This window comes from Chelonia mydas, chromosome 2 (assembly GCF_015237465.2).
Source record: "Chelonia mydas isolate rCheMyd1 chromosome 2, rCheMyd1.pri.v2, whole genome shotgun sequence".
Classification (NCBI taxonomy): Eukaryota; Metazoa; Chordata; order Testudines; family Cheloniidae; genus Chelonia; species Chelonia mydas.
This window is the reverse complement of record NC_057850.1, coordinates 119472250-119488139: the sequence shown is the minus strand read 5'-3', so window position 1 is coordinate 119488139 and position 15890 is coordinate 119472250. Positions and strand designations below refer to the sequence as shown.

Sequence of the window (15890 nt, the reverse complement as noted above, 5' to 3'; positions counted from 1 at the left end):
GCTACTCAATTAAGCAAAATATAATATAACAAAGAGACTTGCTTTACGATAACAGGGACCAAACTAGTGAAGATGCTATGTGTTTAAAATATAAATTAGGAATACAAATTTAAAACTATAGAGCAAATAGGGCAGCCTTTCTTAATGACCACAATACGAAGTGAAAGCAGATAATGCCCTTTAGAAGGGTATGTATGTGATCATACCATTACATAACACACACTGCAATACATACAAAAAAACCCTACATTAAAAGAATTATGTTTAGATTGCAAAGTGTAGGACCCAAAAGATAGGAAATGCCAGATTTGCATTTGTCTGTGCATCCTTAATTCTGTCCCCCTTGTTCATCTAACCTGTGCACTGAGTGAGGCCTGGATCCTGTGGAAAATATAGTATGTGATCATGCAATTAAAGAGGGTATCATAATTCATGTGCACAAGGGGGCTGAATTAATGCTCCACAGGCAAATGTAAATCTGGCATTTCCTACCTTTTGAGTGTTTGACTTTGCACCCTAAGTAAGGCTCTTGTAATCTAATTTTTAAATATGTAATTTCCTAATTTTTAAAAAAGAAAAATAACTAATTCAGCTATGTACAACTGTAACAATCCCTCATAGCATGTGATCAACAGCCTTTGAACCCTGAACCTTCAACACTGACTGCTACTACTTGAGTTACAGGACTAACTCTATTAGCGAGCAGCAGGAGAAGGCTATTCTCACAGAGGGGGGAATGGGCCACTGACACCAAGTACTGAGTCCAGGAGTGGTCAGGGGAAGCCTGGCCTAGCCTGACTCTCTCTCTCTTTCCCCTTCCCCTGCCCCAGAAGTAGGGGTCTTGTGCCCAGGTGGTGCTCAAGAGGGGGGAAATGGGCTGCTGAGGCCATGTGCTGGGAGGAGCCTGGCCTCAGTTCTCCTACTCCCACTCCTCCTGGCCCTGGGTACTGGAAAGGGAGTTGGGATACCGGAGCCATGCACCAAGTCCAGTGTGTGGAGTCAAAAGTGGTGAGCCTACATTGGCTTTCACCCCTTCCCATCACTACAGCTGCTCCAGCAGCTCCCACATGTTCCCAGTGCAGGATCACGTTGAGGTTGGGGCCTGGCACTTTAGAATGTTCCTTTTATTTTGGCAAGCTGACACAATTTTCCTGAGGAACACAAGCCGAGGGAAAGCCATAGTGGCTGTTAACAGTTTATAAATCCACAAAACCTCAATAGAATTTTATGGGACAAAGAAAAGCTTTATGTTGAGGGCTTTCTGCCTGCCAAATTTCAAAGGAAAACAATGGAGGTGGTAGAGATTATTAAAAATTAAAGGCTCCGAGAATCTCTTATAATGGAAAGTGTTAGGCAACCTAAATGTAGGTGTCATTGCCAGCTCTCTACATGATCATCCAGCATTTTTTTTTCTTTATTTTTGTAGCTGCACAGCTCTGGGAACTGCAGAAGGAGCTCCTGGGACTGATCGGTCAGATGCAGTTTGCGTGGAGCCTACGATGTCTGTACAACCACAAGATGGTATATTTCATCATACATAATTATCCATCAGAAAGTATAGGGTAGGATTTTCAAAAGGGCTCAGTGCTGGCATAACTCTGTTCCCACTGAAGCTGGCTTTAAAGGAAGCAGTTGGGCCAATTCTGAGCCTTTTTTGAAAATCCGCCTCAAAATATTTTGGTATTAAAGATTATTTTATGACATTCTGAATTGAAGCTTCTTGTGAGAAATCACAACTACAGTCTATATTCAGTACTGTATACAGCTTTATACTTTTTACTGAAATTACGTACCAGATGAGATTGTTGTTATAATACCCATTAACTACCATCACAGTTGCAGTTCTGACTTTTTTTTGCATTCTTCTCATTTTTAACTATTTTTAAAAAAAGCGACAACTTCTGTCTGTGCACTGTTGCTAGTGATGGATACAGTGTCAGTCAAAGGCAGCCCTTGATGTCTGATAATGAGGCCCATTACCCTTTTTATCTTTAATGTGGATGTGCTGCCCCAGCGAGACTACGTGTTTCAGCATGCAGTGAGCCATCATGCTCTGAACCGAAGGGTGTCTGGCATGCTGGGGCCTGTGTAGCTCATAGAGACTACTTTCAGAGCCTTTTCCAGCAAATCAAGTATAGCTCTTGGGCTCCTGGCAGCTTACACATGAACCTTCAACTCAGCAAAATTTGGGCATGCCTGTATTGGTCTGTCTTCAGCATTTAAATCAGTAGTTCTTTTAAATATAGTATTGTAAAGCATGGGCTTGATCAGGCTCCTTGTTACTCAACATAATGTGTTATGAAGCTATCGGGGTTATTTTAGAAATCTAAGTTCCAATGGAAACATCTTACTGCATCCAAGTAAGAAAAGTAAGCAAGGATCGTATCATTGCTAAGTATAAGCTGCACACTGATGTGATTTTTCTTTTCATCCTACAGAAACAAACAAGATCTTGTATGTTCTGACTGTTCCAGTCCTCTTTGTGATATTAACCAGCATTATCATACTTATTGTATGTTACAAAAATAAGGGGAAAGCACTGACAGGTACATTATGGCTAATGATTTTTAGGAATTCAACTTAATGTGAAATCTGTATTTTTATGGGTAGAGGTTTAAACTGTGTGATTTGAATTTAGTGGGACTCATCAGGTTAAAAACACATGCATTGGTTGGAAAATTATATGCTCTACAGTTTATGTATTTTAGCTGGCACAAAGCAGGACTTTGGATTCCTTTTCTCTAATACAGAAATGTATTAGGCTTATCGCTCTGGTACCCTGTCAAATCAGCTATTGTGCAGTAACTGGTTTGTCAAAATTAGATCTTAGCTAATGTACAGTCCAGTGGAGTGCTGTTTATGCATGCAAGGCATGTATTGTGTGGCCTGCATGCCTGACAGCTGTGCTTTATCCAACTGGCAGCCTGTGGACCAGATCTGCCCCCAGGACTATTCTGTTCAGACCCCATGGAGGATTCAATTTTGTAAAACAAAATGCTGTCTTCTGCACAATGTAACCTCACACACACCATACGTGCGAGGTCACACTGAATGGAAGATGCAATTTTGGGCTGCCTTACTAAAACTGTCACGGCATGCCACTAGTACAATCACATATCTGAGAATGTGATCAAGCCTATTGTTTGGACTAGGGTCAACATTTTGATACACTATTTCTGTAATAGTGGAGAAATGTGATTTTCATGTATTATCAATGGCATTAAATATTATTAACATGGGGGAAATGCTGCAGCGATTGCTGCATGGATGTTGATGCATCTGCAGAAACTCATTTTAACCTCTATGCATTAGTTGATTTGAGCAAACTGTTATTACTCCTTTTGCATTTACTTCCTCCTCATGGAAATCTTTTTCTCATCTGTCCTTTTCCCCTTTCATTTCCTCAGCCCCACCTGCCTGGGTTTTTTGTGCCATTCTTCTCCTGCATTGTTTAAATAAACTTTTAAATAGTGTTTTATAAGTTGGCTACCACTTCCATACTAAATTCCTGTCACCCTAAGGGTAACCAAACATTTTCGATTCAGCGGAGGTTACAGTGGAATCCTCTTAATCTGGATTTCCATCACTCTGCAGCCCCTTCCAGTGAGTGGCCTTTCATACCCTTTAAGAGAAATTCCAGACTGACAGATGATACCAATTAAATAGCAATACTGCTGTCTGGGCTCTGCAGAGCCCCATCAGGTTAGTGCCTCCTCCCAGTTTCTGCAGGCCAGTATCTACAGTGGAATGTATACTAGGTGTGTGTACTTGGCCTGAATGGAACAAACTAATGGCCAAGACCAGGCAGTGGCTACCTACTTGATATATGTTCCAGTTGTTCTACAAACACGGAGAACCAGCATGATATTAAAAAGCACACACGGCCTAGCACTACAAAATCCCCATAAACTATCATTACTGTCCCCATAAAGCAGCAGTCACTGTTATAAAGCCTCACTGAGTTTAAACCTTTTCCTTCAGAGATGTTTTAATTTAGTACATTTCCCAATTAAACACATTCCGATTAAGCGGAAGAGACTATATTCCGAAACTGCCATCCTGTGGTGGTTTCGGGGTGTGTATGCGGGCGCGGGAGGGGGTTCTCCCTTTGGTCTCCTCCTTGCTATTTGGGCCATTCATGTGACACCTCTTGAAATAGACTAACCAATTGTATGGTTGCAACTGGGTCGATCTGAGGCCAGTCATAACTGGTTGACATGTGACCAGGAATAAAGTCCCATTTGATGTGGAACATAGCTTAACCACATTCTATTTTAGGACCTTATAGACATTTGTTCCATAAGGATGTATCCAATTCAAGTTATAATGAATGCTCAGCTAGACAGCCGCTTGGTCTTTTGAGCAGAGTCAATAAAAACAATCTGGACAGTTAGGTTTAATTTAATGTAGGAGATTATGGATAGCTATATTATTTGATCTGTGATTGATTTAAGAAAGCCTGCTAAACACTATAGCTATTATTTTGTTTCCCCTACAGCAGATCTACAGCACTGGGCTAATGAAGTATGCAGCCAAATAAAAGGGACGAAGGTAAACTCTAATGTTCTAAAGTTTTCACTGTGGTTATGCTTCGTTAATTCCTTTCCTGACCCCTATGGCAGCCTCGACACTTAGTACAGACAAATGAGTCCACAGATTTCTCTCCCACCATTCAGTAACTATTGTACCACCCAAGGAAAGACACTAGTAGGTGATCAGGTAGTTGCAACAAAGGACAGAGAACTGATAGCATTCTGGCTTTAATTCCTGTAGACAATGAGCCAAGTTTTGCTCTAAGTTACACGAGTGTAACTCCTATGAGGGTGACACTCAAGGTAAACTGACAGCAGAATTGGGCCCATTGAATCTGTGAATTCAAATGGCATACCATTTGAATTCTTTCCCCCCACTCTACATAGCTAGAAGATAAGGACCTCTCTTTGCATTCTTCATAAATAGCTATTCTTTTCCATTTCTGAACGCTAGGGACTATTTGCCTTCTATTCCTTTTTATTTTAAGCCTTTGGTGTCTTTTCTAAGAAGTGCTCAGTTAATTGTTTGTTGTTCTAATGTACTAGGGCTTTTTAATCATTGGGTAATCCCAGAAAAATTCCTGTAAATGCCATTTTTACGCTTCTTGTAGAAAGTAGTCAAATGAAAAAATGGAGGGAATTTGTGGGAAGGGTCACTGAACATATAAGGCCTGAGTCTTCTCTGACTTCAGTCTAAATCAGGAGTGACTCCATTCGTGTCAGAGGACTGGAAGGTGTGTAAAACTGGTGTAAGTAAGAGAAGAATCAGCCCTTCCTTTATAAAAATGAAGGAGAGTATTTAAGGTCAAATCCTCTGCTGAGGAAAATGGTCACTGCTACATTGACTTCAGTGGAGTTTCACACAAAGAAGAGAATTTGGCACTTAGAATTTAGAGGATTTCAAATCTAGTATAGGTTAGATCTGGGCATCAAACTTTAAAGAACAGCCCATTGTTGAGAGGAAAACCTCTTGTGCTTTAAAGTGTAGCGTTGCTCTGAAAAGTGACTGTAAAAATGGCATCATGGATTTCCGTGTTTATTGTCTCAACAATTTCCAGGTCACACGTGCTCAGTTCACAAGTAAATGTTTTTTGAACTCTCTGCCTTGCAAGCTCACCCTGAGTCCTGTAAGCCAACCTGGATTCTTCCTTCTTCGTGCATCACCACCATTAATAAAGCTTCTGCCCTCAGTGTTGTCTGTGCAAACCTCATTGCCTTCAATGGGCTTGCTCAGGTGGGACTGATTGGGCCTTAGTAACAATTTTGTCAATGAGACAGACGGAAGAATAGAATCTAACTCACTCTTTCTTAGCTGTGTTGGCTCTTTAGAGCCAACAGGAGCAATAGCCAGTTAAAAATTTATTTTTGTCACTCACGGGAGCAGATTTGACTCTGAATACACACAAGGAGCAGACCTGTCCAGTAAGATCCTTGTCACATATCCAAGCAGAACTACATTTTATGGGTCAAAAATGTAGGGGGTGCTGCTCTAAGTCAGCAACTACAATGCAAGAATATTAAATTCTCTAAATATCATTTCTGCTCTTCTAAGAAAAATAATATTCTGATGACCTGCTTATTAAACACTTTTTTCTTTTGGATTTTGTTTAGGAGTCCCCCAGAGAGCCATTTGTTAATACAAACATGGTGAACACTGCGAGTCCTCAGCCTTCTGAAGGAGTATGTTTGCTAGCCCTTGATTACTATGTTTTTTCTGAAGACATGGGTTGCCCAAATGGGCACACTCTCTATGGAAAAGGCAGCCCAGATACAATCCACTATGAATTGGGAGAGAACATCCCAACATTGTCTTTAGCAACAGAGTCTGAGGATGACCACTTCAGGCAGATTCCCATGGAAGATGAATATGTAGATAGAGCTCCCCATGCCCATGGTTATTTACATTTATTGAGTCGGCCTGACAGTAAATCCGTGTCACCATTTTCAGAGCCACTGGAGGTGGGGGAGAATGATAGCTTAAGTCAGTGCTTCACAGGAACTGAGAGCATGGTGGATTTAGCAGGCTCCTATAGCTCTGATCCTTCATGCGGAATGGACTGCATCCATGCCTCCTCAGACAAATACCTACAGAAATCTTGCCATTGCACCTGTAGTCATATGAAGGAGACGGAAAGAAAGGACACAGATCGCTTCCCAGTGAACCCTGAGTCAGTGAACAACTGCGTGGGCTGTGGGGTTTCATCTAGGGAATCTCCTAGGAAGTGGAGCGAACCCCTTTGTACAGCGGTTGACTATACCACAGCCTCACCGGAAAATGGACTTTATCCACAGTGCACCTGTGGCTTGGACTTTCCTTCTGCAGGTCAGAGTACTTTAGCAAGTGATCCTGGCACTGAAGATACTCCTCCTGAAGGTACTGACACAAAGTACCAGAACACAAGCAGAAGCACTTCTGGGGCAAATTGTAGCAATTCAGACCTCCCACAAGCATCAGGTAAGCAATCCCTCCAGCAGGCTCACTCTACATACTATCATATAGGATTATCCTTCGTACTTTCCCAGTATTCTTTTACTTTGAATCTCAGTGGAGGGCATGGTTTGGAGGAAGGAGAGATTAATAAAATGAAGCTTTTTTTTTTTTTTCTTTTATTTGCCTTGCAGCTACTTTCAATGACCAGGATAAAAAAGCCAGGACATTTGTTTTCCGTTGGACTCTGGAAATGGTCTAGACCCAATGAGGTTTCATGCTGGTGCCAGTGGTTATTCTCCACCCAGCAAGAAAACCTCCATCCTCTGGCTCCCACTACAGAGCCCAGACAGTTTATGCTGTTGTCTAAATATTTTGATGGTGGAATAAAGTGAATTCGTTGCACTTATGTCTCCCATCATGAAGTTCTCAGTTAAACACTAATCAGAAGCATTAAGTTTTCAGTTAAACCCCATTATAACTGACAAATAAAGACAGGCCCAATTTTCGGTTTCTTTAACTCTTTCTCTTTATTATTTTTAACATGTCAAAATGAACTTTAAAATAGTTTGATGCACACTGTTGTTCTGCCCACACACTCTCTTCTGTCTTCTTAATAATTCTGGAACCCAGTTATTTAGTATATTCTTAAATATCCAAATGACAAACAAGAAAAAAAAAGGAATAGAATGACTTAGGGGCTAACACCTGTCCCCCAGTAGTGACCCTTTCTGAATGGATTCCTTAAGAACCACTACACACTCCTGCTTCAAATTTCTCTTCAGTACCCACATCTAGGATGAACAGATTAGTAAGCACTGTATAAAAAATCGGGATGGGGTGGAAGGGGTGATAGGCACTTATATAAGACATAGTCCCTATAAAATCATGACATCTGGTCACCCTACCCACATCTGCTACGATGATACAAGAAATCATCTATTTATGTTGGCTCTGAGGGGCAGATGTTGTTCAGTTGATCCATTTACATTATTTTTGGTCGGGAAGTGTATACAGAAGCTATATATGTATATTTCTGTCTTCCCACCTTTCATGTGTCACTAGTAGTTTTGGACTGTAATCTCTTTAGGGCAGCAACCCTGTCTTTATATATGCTTTTGTGATGCCTAGGAGAATGGGACCTTGGTCTTGATGGTCTGGGTACTATGGTTATACAAATATTAATAACAGGCAATCACCCTTCTATAAATGCATATTATACCTTAGAGTAGTGTCCTGGAGGCATTCATGTCAACCTGCCAAGGCCCAAATGTGGGCTGTAATGTGTCAGAGCCCAAAAATATGTTATCCACATGGGAGACTTAAAATACTGCAGGATTCATTCCTCTGGTATAAATGACTCATTCTGTTACACATGATTTGCTTGGAAAGTAGGTACCTTTGGGGCTAAAATGAGGGACATCTGAGGTATGCCTAGAGGTAAAGTCCTTTTTGACACTATCAGAGTGTTAGTCCTCTCTTTAAATCCAACAGTAGAATGAAGAGAGCAATATTCGGGAGCAGAAGGGAAGGGGAGATTAGGGATTGGGGAGCAGGGGGGAAGCGGAGTTTGGACTGACACGTGAATGAAAGTATGTCTAATCTGGTCTGCTGTTTAATTCTCTCGGTGTAGTTTTAATTGCATCAGGACCACTGGGTGCCTTCACATACTATAGTGCTACCTGATGAAACCTGAGCATGCATACTGTATTATTTATTTACCAGAAGCGACATAAGACTGCTGTTCAATTCTAAAATAGTAATTTTTAATTAATCAGACTCAAAATGCACAGTTCATGTGTTCTTTTTCTGCTTATGGAATGGCAGTGTTCCGAGGGGAATATCGATGTGTGCATGTGAACTGGAATACGGCTTAGTAAATGGTTCCATTCTGAGTCATGCTTCAGAACTAGCTGTGGATGTATAAGAAGCATTCATGAAATCCTCTGTGAAGTGCTAGAACAGAAAAAGACACACAACACACATTTTGTAACTGTGTCTCAATATAAATTGACATAGTGGAACCACGGAGGTTAGTGAACAGGGGCAGCACCGCCTCTTCCTGGTGTGGGGGCTGAGGTGGGGTAGACAGAAAATTGCAGGGCTGCCCTATACATCTGGTGGGCGCACACACTTATTTGTTTAACAATACGCACTTAAACGTGTATATTATCTATGTTCTCCTCAAAAGGAGAACAAAAATATATACAGATGGATCAGTTTTAAACTACGTCTCTGGCAGCTCACTGGTGCAACGTTTATTCACAGAAAATCAATAGGAAAAAAACGAAGCCAATAAATAAATAAGCTAATACTAATAATATTAACAATAAACACGCAAACTTCTGGGGAAAATTACTGGTTAAATAATACTGATAGCTAATTTCTTTAAATCAGAGACTATACTGTATTATATTTTTAAGTTAGCCATTTGCACACGCAAAAAAACCAAAACAACAACGTGCACGCACTACTATTTGAAACAAGATAAATAACAACCAACCAAAACTAAGTACACCTCTTTTCCTTAGCTGATCGAGCCCATATTTCCATTCCAGCCAAATCAAAACCCAATCAAATACATACAATCAGAAAATTAAAAACATTTTAAAGATTTTTGTTTTGGAGGGGGGTTCACTCTTGCTCTAACTGTTGTGCACCCACATGAGTCACAGTCTTTGTAAAAATAACAAAAGCAATTTGGTTCTTAACTAAACAAACTGCCAATTAATACAAAAATAGCACAAAATAAATAAAGCACTACCAATAAAGCACAAAAACAGCGTTTGACAGGCAGCAAAAATCAAGATGTAATTTCTTAAACATACATTGCGGGGCAAGTGTTTCTCAAGGTTTCCAATAAACCAGTGAAAAACTGACATACATTATGAAACAAAAAAACGCATGTACGAAGACTGAGCTACTACTTACCGCAGAGAAGACATTTCACTTGAGGACCATCCATCCATTGTTGTGATTTTCAGCAAAGGAATCGGTAGCATCGTCAGGGCTGGCCTTAGGGGTGGGCGACTGCCCAGGGCGCCATAGTCGAGGGGGCGCCTTGGTCAGGGGAGCTCCATGGTCAAAATCCCCCCACGCATATAGTCAGTTCAAGGCTCCTTTAGCCTCCAAGAACTGGGCCCGGACCTGGGAGGGGCACAGCTGGGGGCTCTCCAGCTGGAGGGTTTTACATTTGTGTCGGGCTGCAGCTGCTAGTCCTGTATAGGCTTGTGGGGGACAGGACTTCCTCTTCCCCTGCAAGAGCCACTCCTGAGGCCGGGTCAGATCTACTTCTGGGAACCTCCCCTGGCTGCAGGAAACTTTGCAACCCCACACTTCCTGCCGCCACTGCGCCCCAGTCATGGGGGGAGTCACTGTAGGGGGAGCTGCCCCCTCCCCCCTATTTGCCTGGTGCCATTTTCCCTCAGGCCAGCCCTGAACATCATCAGCATTCCGAGCTGGGTGGCTGGCAGCAGCAGCTGCTGGCTGGGTGCCCAGCTCTGAAGGCGGTGCCGCCGCCAGCAACAGCGCAGAACTGCAGAAGTAAAGGTGGCATGAGATGGCATTGCCATCCTTACTTCTGCGCTACTGCTGGCAGCGGTGCTGCCTTCAGAGCTGGGCTGATGATGAGCAGCCACAGCTCTCTGGCTGCCCAGCTCTGAAGGCAGAGTTGCCACCAATAGCAGCGGAGAAGTAAGTGTGGTAATACCATACCATGCCACCCTTGCTTACCATAACATTTGACCATTGCGCTGGGAGGAGTAGCTCTGGGTAGGCAAATTTTGGGGTGGACATAGCTCCAACAACCGCCCCTCTTGCCCCCAGCACTGCCCCTGTGTGAGAGTTTGTGGCCTGTCAGCTTTGTGAAATAGAACTGGCTTCAAAATGGGCGGAAATTGCCACAAAAATTCCAAGGAAATATGTGTCTCTTTTACTAATCAATATTCAAAATTTAAATGAAAAATGTTGAACTGCCCTATCATGAAAGACTTTGGGCATGTAAATATAAATCTGCAAACCAAAGTGTTCAGTTACGTGGGTCTGAGCCTTCAGGTGCCAATTCGTAATGCTCCAAATTTCAGAGGAATTGAAACCTGTAGTGTTTGTTCATGCCCATCTCTAGTATTGACTATAAATAGAACTTTTAGAAGCCCTTTATGAACCTAGGACACGGAATTTGAGGGGGCCGCCTGGGTCATCAAGTCCAGTCCCCTGCTATCACAGGCAAGCCCCCTCTGGAGGATTAAGGGCTGAATGCTACAAAGGAGTTCGGCTCCTAACTTTCTATTTAGGCTCCTAACTTCTGTTGATTTCAATAAAAGTTAGGAGCCTAACTTCTTCAGAGCATTCACCCCTGAGTGACTCAAGAATTAGGAATGGGATTCAGAGTCTTTTACTTCTAAGTTCAAATCCCGTCCAAGTCAGTAGCACCCAACAGTCATTACCACGTGAAAGCTGCTTGGTGGCTTGTGCAAACTGAGCTTGTGGCCACCTTCCAGTTCTCAGTAACAAAAAAATTGTAATTGTAACAAAAAAACCAAACCCTATAATCCTGATTGGTTTCTCTACCAAGACTGCCAGTTGCTGCCAAAGGACTGAATGCTTGTGGAAAGTGTCCCTCTAGATCCAGATTTTATGTACATTTGGTAGAGCAAAGTGGACAGCTTTCATTACCACTCTCTGGAGAAAGAGGATTTCAGTATTCACCTCTTCTATCAACCTGGCCTCTTTAACAAGCAGTTAAGAATCCCATATCACATTCAGCTAAGCATTAACTGACTTCTATTTAACTTTCATGTAGTTTAGCTAAAATTGCTGTTCTACCAATAAACACTGATGAATGTTCATGAAGAACTTTGGATGTAGGAAGCACTACGGAAATGCTAAGGGTTATTAGTCTAACCACAAATCCAGCATTTGTGACATCAGCATCATGTTGATGGCAGGGAATTGTGACACCTGGATTGGGCCTTCACCGAAGAAACAGCTCAGGCAGGAAATAAGGCAATGCTTAAAGGAGAGAACTTTTAGTCACACATGGTAATCAACGATAATTGGAAAGAAATAAAGAAGTAGTGTAGTGGTTTTTAGTTAAAGTAAATAATATTGCTAAAGTGAGCCTTTTAAAAAAAGAAGTCCAAGTGCCGCCAAACTGTGTTATAGATGTACTCCTGTAAGAATTCATCATCATTTACTGGAATTCAGTCATGGCATACAGACATGACTGTTTACTGAGAACACCAGGTTGCTCTGGGCTAGGCCATGGCTAATAAAGAGTGATTGTACATGGTTTCCTCTTTAACATTAATGAATAACTGCAGTGACGGGGTTATAAAAATTGCTGATTTTAAAGTATTAAAAAATGCCAATAAAACACCATGAATTTCTAAAAATCTCTAGAAGCTGTTCATAAAAACTGATTAAGTAATCTGTAGTAGGAAGAATACATCTTAGAGAGAGAGAGCACTAATAATACTCAGCTAAAACTGTTTTTATTGTTTTGTTTGTTTGAACTGAGAGAAAGTTAACTCTTCCCAGCATTTCCCATAATTCTTGTATGAATTTTGAAATTTCAGGGCTTCATCCTGCTCTTATTGAAGTTAATGGCAAAATTATTAATTATCTTCAATGACAGCAGGATCGGGCTCGTAGTGTAAACTCACCTATGGCTGCCATGCACACCTCATGGCCAAACCTTTTAAAAGAGGTTTCTATTATCATTCTAGTGGGATTTTGTGATACAGGCCCTGATCTTGCAATGTGCTCAACATGGGTGGATCCCTGTGCCCATGCAGAGCCCCATTAAAGTCACTGAGCATATTGCAGGATCTGGGTCACAGAGTATAATCTCATGTGCTCCTAGGATTGCCCCATCCGTACACTCTACACTATTGGACTCTAGAAAGTCTGTTATCCATGGCTTGGTAATAACCTTTTTAAGTCTTTCAAATTTTATTTAGTTAAACTTACTGCATAGTCTGCATAATAATTTCAATCATTTGAAAATCACTATGGTGACTGGTAATCGATGAATATCTAAGACATAGATATATATTCAGAGAGACAGACAATGAGCATTTTACACACACATTATGTGTGGAGCATTTTCCAGTATGATCTGGGTTTGTGTACCCAGAGCAAATTGAGAGCAAATTCAGGATCCTGAAGGGTTTGCTGCAGGTAGCTGGAGGGGGAGAGTATATAGCAAAAGATCTCTCTCTTGCCTCCAGGTGATGAGTTTTAAAGGGAGAAATTTTCCTATTATCCCAGCCAGACACACTTGGATGACAGGTTTGGTGCTGGGAGGGAAAATAACAGGAATCAAATTCACTCAGCTAAATATTCATCTCATGATACAAAATTCTGACAGAAAATATTAATCACGCATATATGCTTTTCCCCCCTCCCTTTCCCTAGGAAATGTGACTGGAAACAGTAACTCTACATTTATATCAAGTGGACAAGTAATGAATTTTAAGGGCGATATAATTGTTGTCTATGTTAGTCAAAACTCCCAAGAGGGGACAACAGCTACTGGAACAGCTGATGAGAATGTGGGGAGTCCAGTGCAAGAGGAAAACCTGAACCGCTGCGAGACTTTTGCAGGCAACACCCAACATTACAAAGAAAAATATGCTGATGCTAATCCAGCCTGCCCTGCAGAGAACGAAGGACTAAATAGCACAGGGGAATATGAGAGAAGGCCAGGGCCTGTGGTTCAAGAAGAGAACCAAGACAGCCAGGACAGGAAGTGGTGCCACAGTGGGGCCTTTCAACCTGTGCAAGAGGAGGGAAAGCCAGGACAATTTTCAGAGAAAGCATTGCACTGATGGGAATCAACAGCTGTTTGCTCACTCTTAGTATTTGACTGAAACACCATTAATACTGAGGGACTGTATATCAGCCAGTGAATGGCATTAATTGTCTACAGGGTTGTGTTAGCTGCTCAGAGGTCAGGTTGCCATGACTGGTTCATTGGATCTGAGACCTTTATTATTCCTGGTGTCTCTTGGGGACTTCATCAGATGGAACCGACAATTAATTCCTCAACAAATGCCTGTGATGCTATCACCGTGGAAATTATTAGTGGAGACAGACACAAGTGTAAAGCTGCTACCATTGCAGAAATATCTGATGGGAAAGAAATCTACTTCCCTACAATTGTACAGATTGTTCAAGACTCGCTGTCCATCCCCTTATCCTTGGGACACAAAGTGGAAGACTTTAATTAATTTAGATTGTAAACTCTTTGGGACAGGGTCTGTGTGTGTAGACAACACTTAGCATATTGTGAATGCTATTAGAGTACAAATACTAATTATGATTAATATTCAGAAGGTAGACCATAAGTATTGACCAATATTTTTCCCTAATGACATCCAGGCAAGAATTTGGGGAAAGATTAAGCCAAGACTTTGAGCATGGCCTTTCTCTTTCTCTATTCCCTTGCATTTGCCATGAGAACCTTCCATCTAGATTTAATTCTGCCTTATCACCCTGAGTGTCACTGTGTAATGATCCTATTGGCCTCATGTGAAGATGAACTATGCACTTCCATGATCCACATGATCACAGATCTCTTGATTAGAGTGAGAATCACTTGTCCACCAGGAGGAGCATCTTTTACTTGAAGACTTCTTGTTAGGAAGGCTCTTCTTCTGAAAAGCTCTAAAGCCACCAGCCTGCTGTGTAGCTGCTCCAGTTTGCAATAACATTTCTGTAGGTGAAGACCACCTAAAATCCTGTAAGCAGGCAGTTTTTATTGAATGTGACATCATCATTAGATGCCCATTCATAGATAAAAAGAAAGGGGGGTAGCCACCTTGCACATTGCTTGCACGACGGTGGAGATCACACATTTTTCAGCCCTCTTTTAAAAAAATAATTAAAAAAAAAAAACCTATGTGAGAAAATTCTAGTTTAGAGATCTGGGTTGGCTGAATTCTGCAGAGAAGGAGAATTCCTCCTCTCAGTCCTTGGCAAATTAGCTGCTTTGAGGCTTGAAACACACACATCCCTTCTTGAACCACTGTCTTTTCCCTTCTCTCTGTTACCACTCTTTCCATTGTTTGCGTGTGCCGCAATGGAAGAGAGAGGGCTAGAAAGAGGGGGGTGAAATCATGGCTCTAATGACGTAAATGGGAGCTTTACCATTGATTTCAGTGGCACCGTGATTTCACCAGAAGAATCCAACAATCTCTTCTAATAAAGGGTGAAAGAGCTTCAAACATAAGTATGAAAAATGAGTGTGTCACCCTGGGTGCTGTTATGACTCCATTATGGGAAGTTTAACATGCCAGAAAGTACAATGCTTTTCCCTGTTCCAGACTGAACCCAAAGGGAAGTATCCACTCCATGATTACCAACATTCTTCTGTGCTGCTTGGGTTCCCTGCCTTGCTGCTCAGTCACTGACCCTAAAGTAATTTCTGCATCTATGTCATTTTGTTTGTAAGCACTCTGGGGCAGGCACTGTTGTTCACTATGTGTTTGTACAATGGGGCCTAACATATTACGATCCCAAAGTTGATTGGTGCTCTGGCTGCTATTGTAATACAAATAATTGATGATAATAAATTCCTAAGGATCTTTTTCAGCAAAAGCAGGCTTTTATTACATTACATGGAGGAATTTAAATGACATCATTATATCCTCCAATGTCATTTTGCCAAAAACTCAAATGTGAATATAAAAATCCTCTCACCAGTATGCCTAGGCATTATGTGACCTTTGTTGTTTGGTTGTCACCCTGTTCCCTGGTGATTCCCACAGGGACAGCACTGGGTAACCTGTGGAACTGTATATTGACAGTGGGCACAGTCATACCTTAAGAAAGGAAGAAAAGAAAAGAAATCTCAGCTTTTTAGATCTCAGCTCATTAGTATTCACACCTTTATACTCATCTGTAGTTCAAGGCAGTGTGAGAGTAAA

General features: G+C 41.5%; 1 protein-coding gene across 3 annotated transcripts in view; it reads left to right on the top strand.

Moving 5' to 3' along the window:
* Positions 1-15550, top strand: part of TNFRSF11A (TNF receptor superfamily member 11a) — a 37971-nt gene extending 22421 nt beyond the window's left edge. For 2 of the 3 annotated variants that reach the window (XM_027821332.3, XM_043540209.1), the window contains exons 6-10: positions 1427-1521; positions 2439-2546; positions 4499-4551; positions 6144-6987; positions 13378-15550. In XM_027821332.3, coding sequence (XP_027677133.1) covers positions 1427-1521; positions 2439-2546; positions 4499-4551; positions 6144-6987; positions 13378-13790 — 1513 coding nt within the window. In that variant the 3' untranslated portion in view covers positions 13791-15550. The remainder of the gene's footprint in view (positions 1-1426; positions 1522-2438; positions 2547-4498; positions 4552-6143; positions 6988-13377) is intronic. The other variant, XM_037893270.2, reaches the window with a different exon arrangement.
* The last annotated feature ends 340 nt before the right edge of the window (positions 15551-15890 follow it).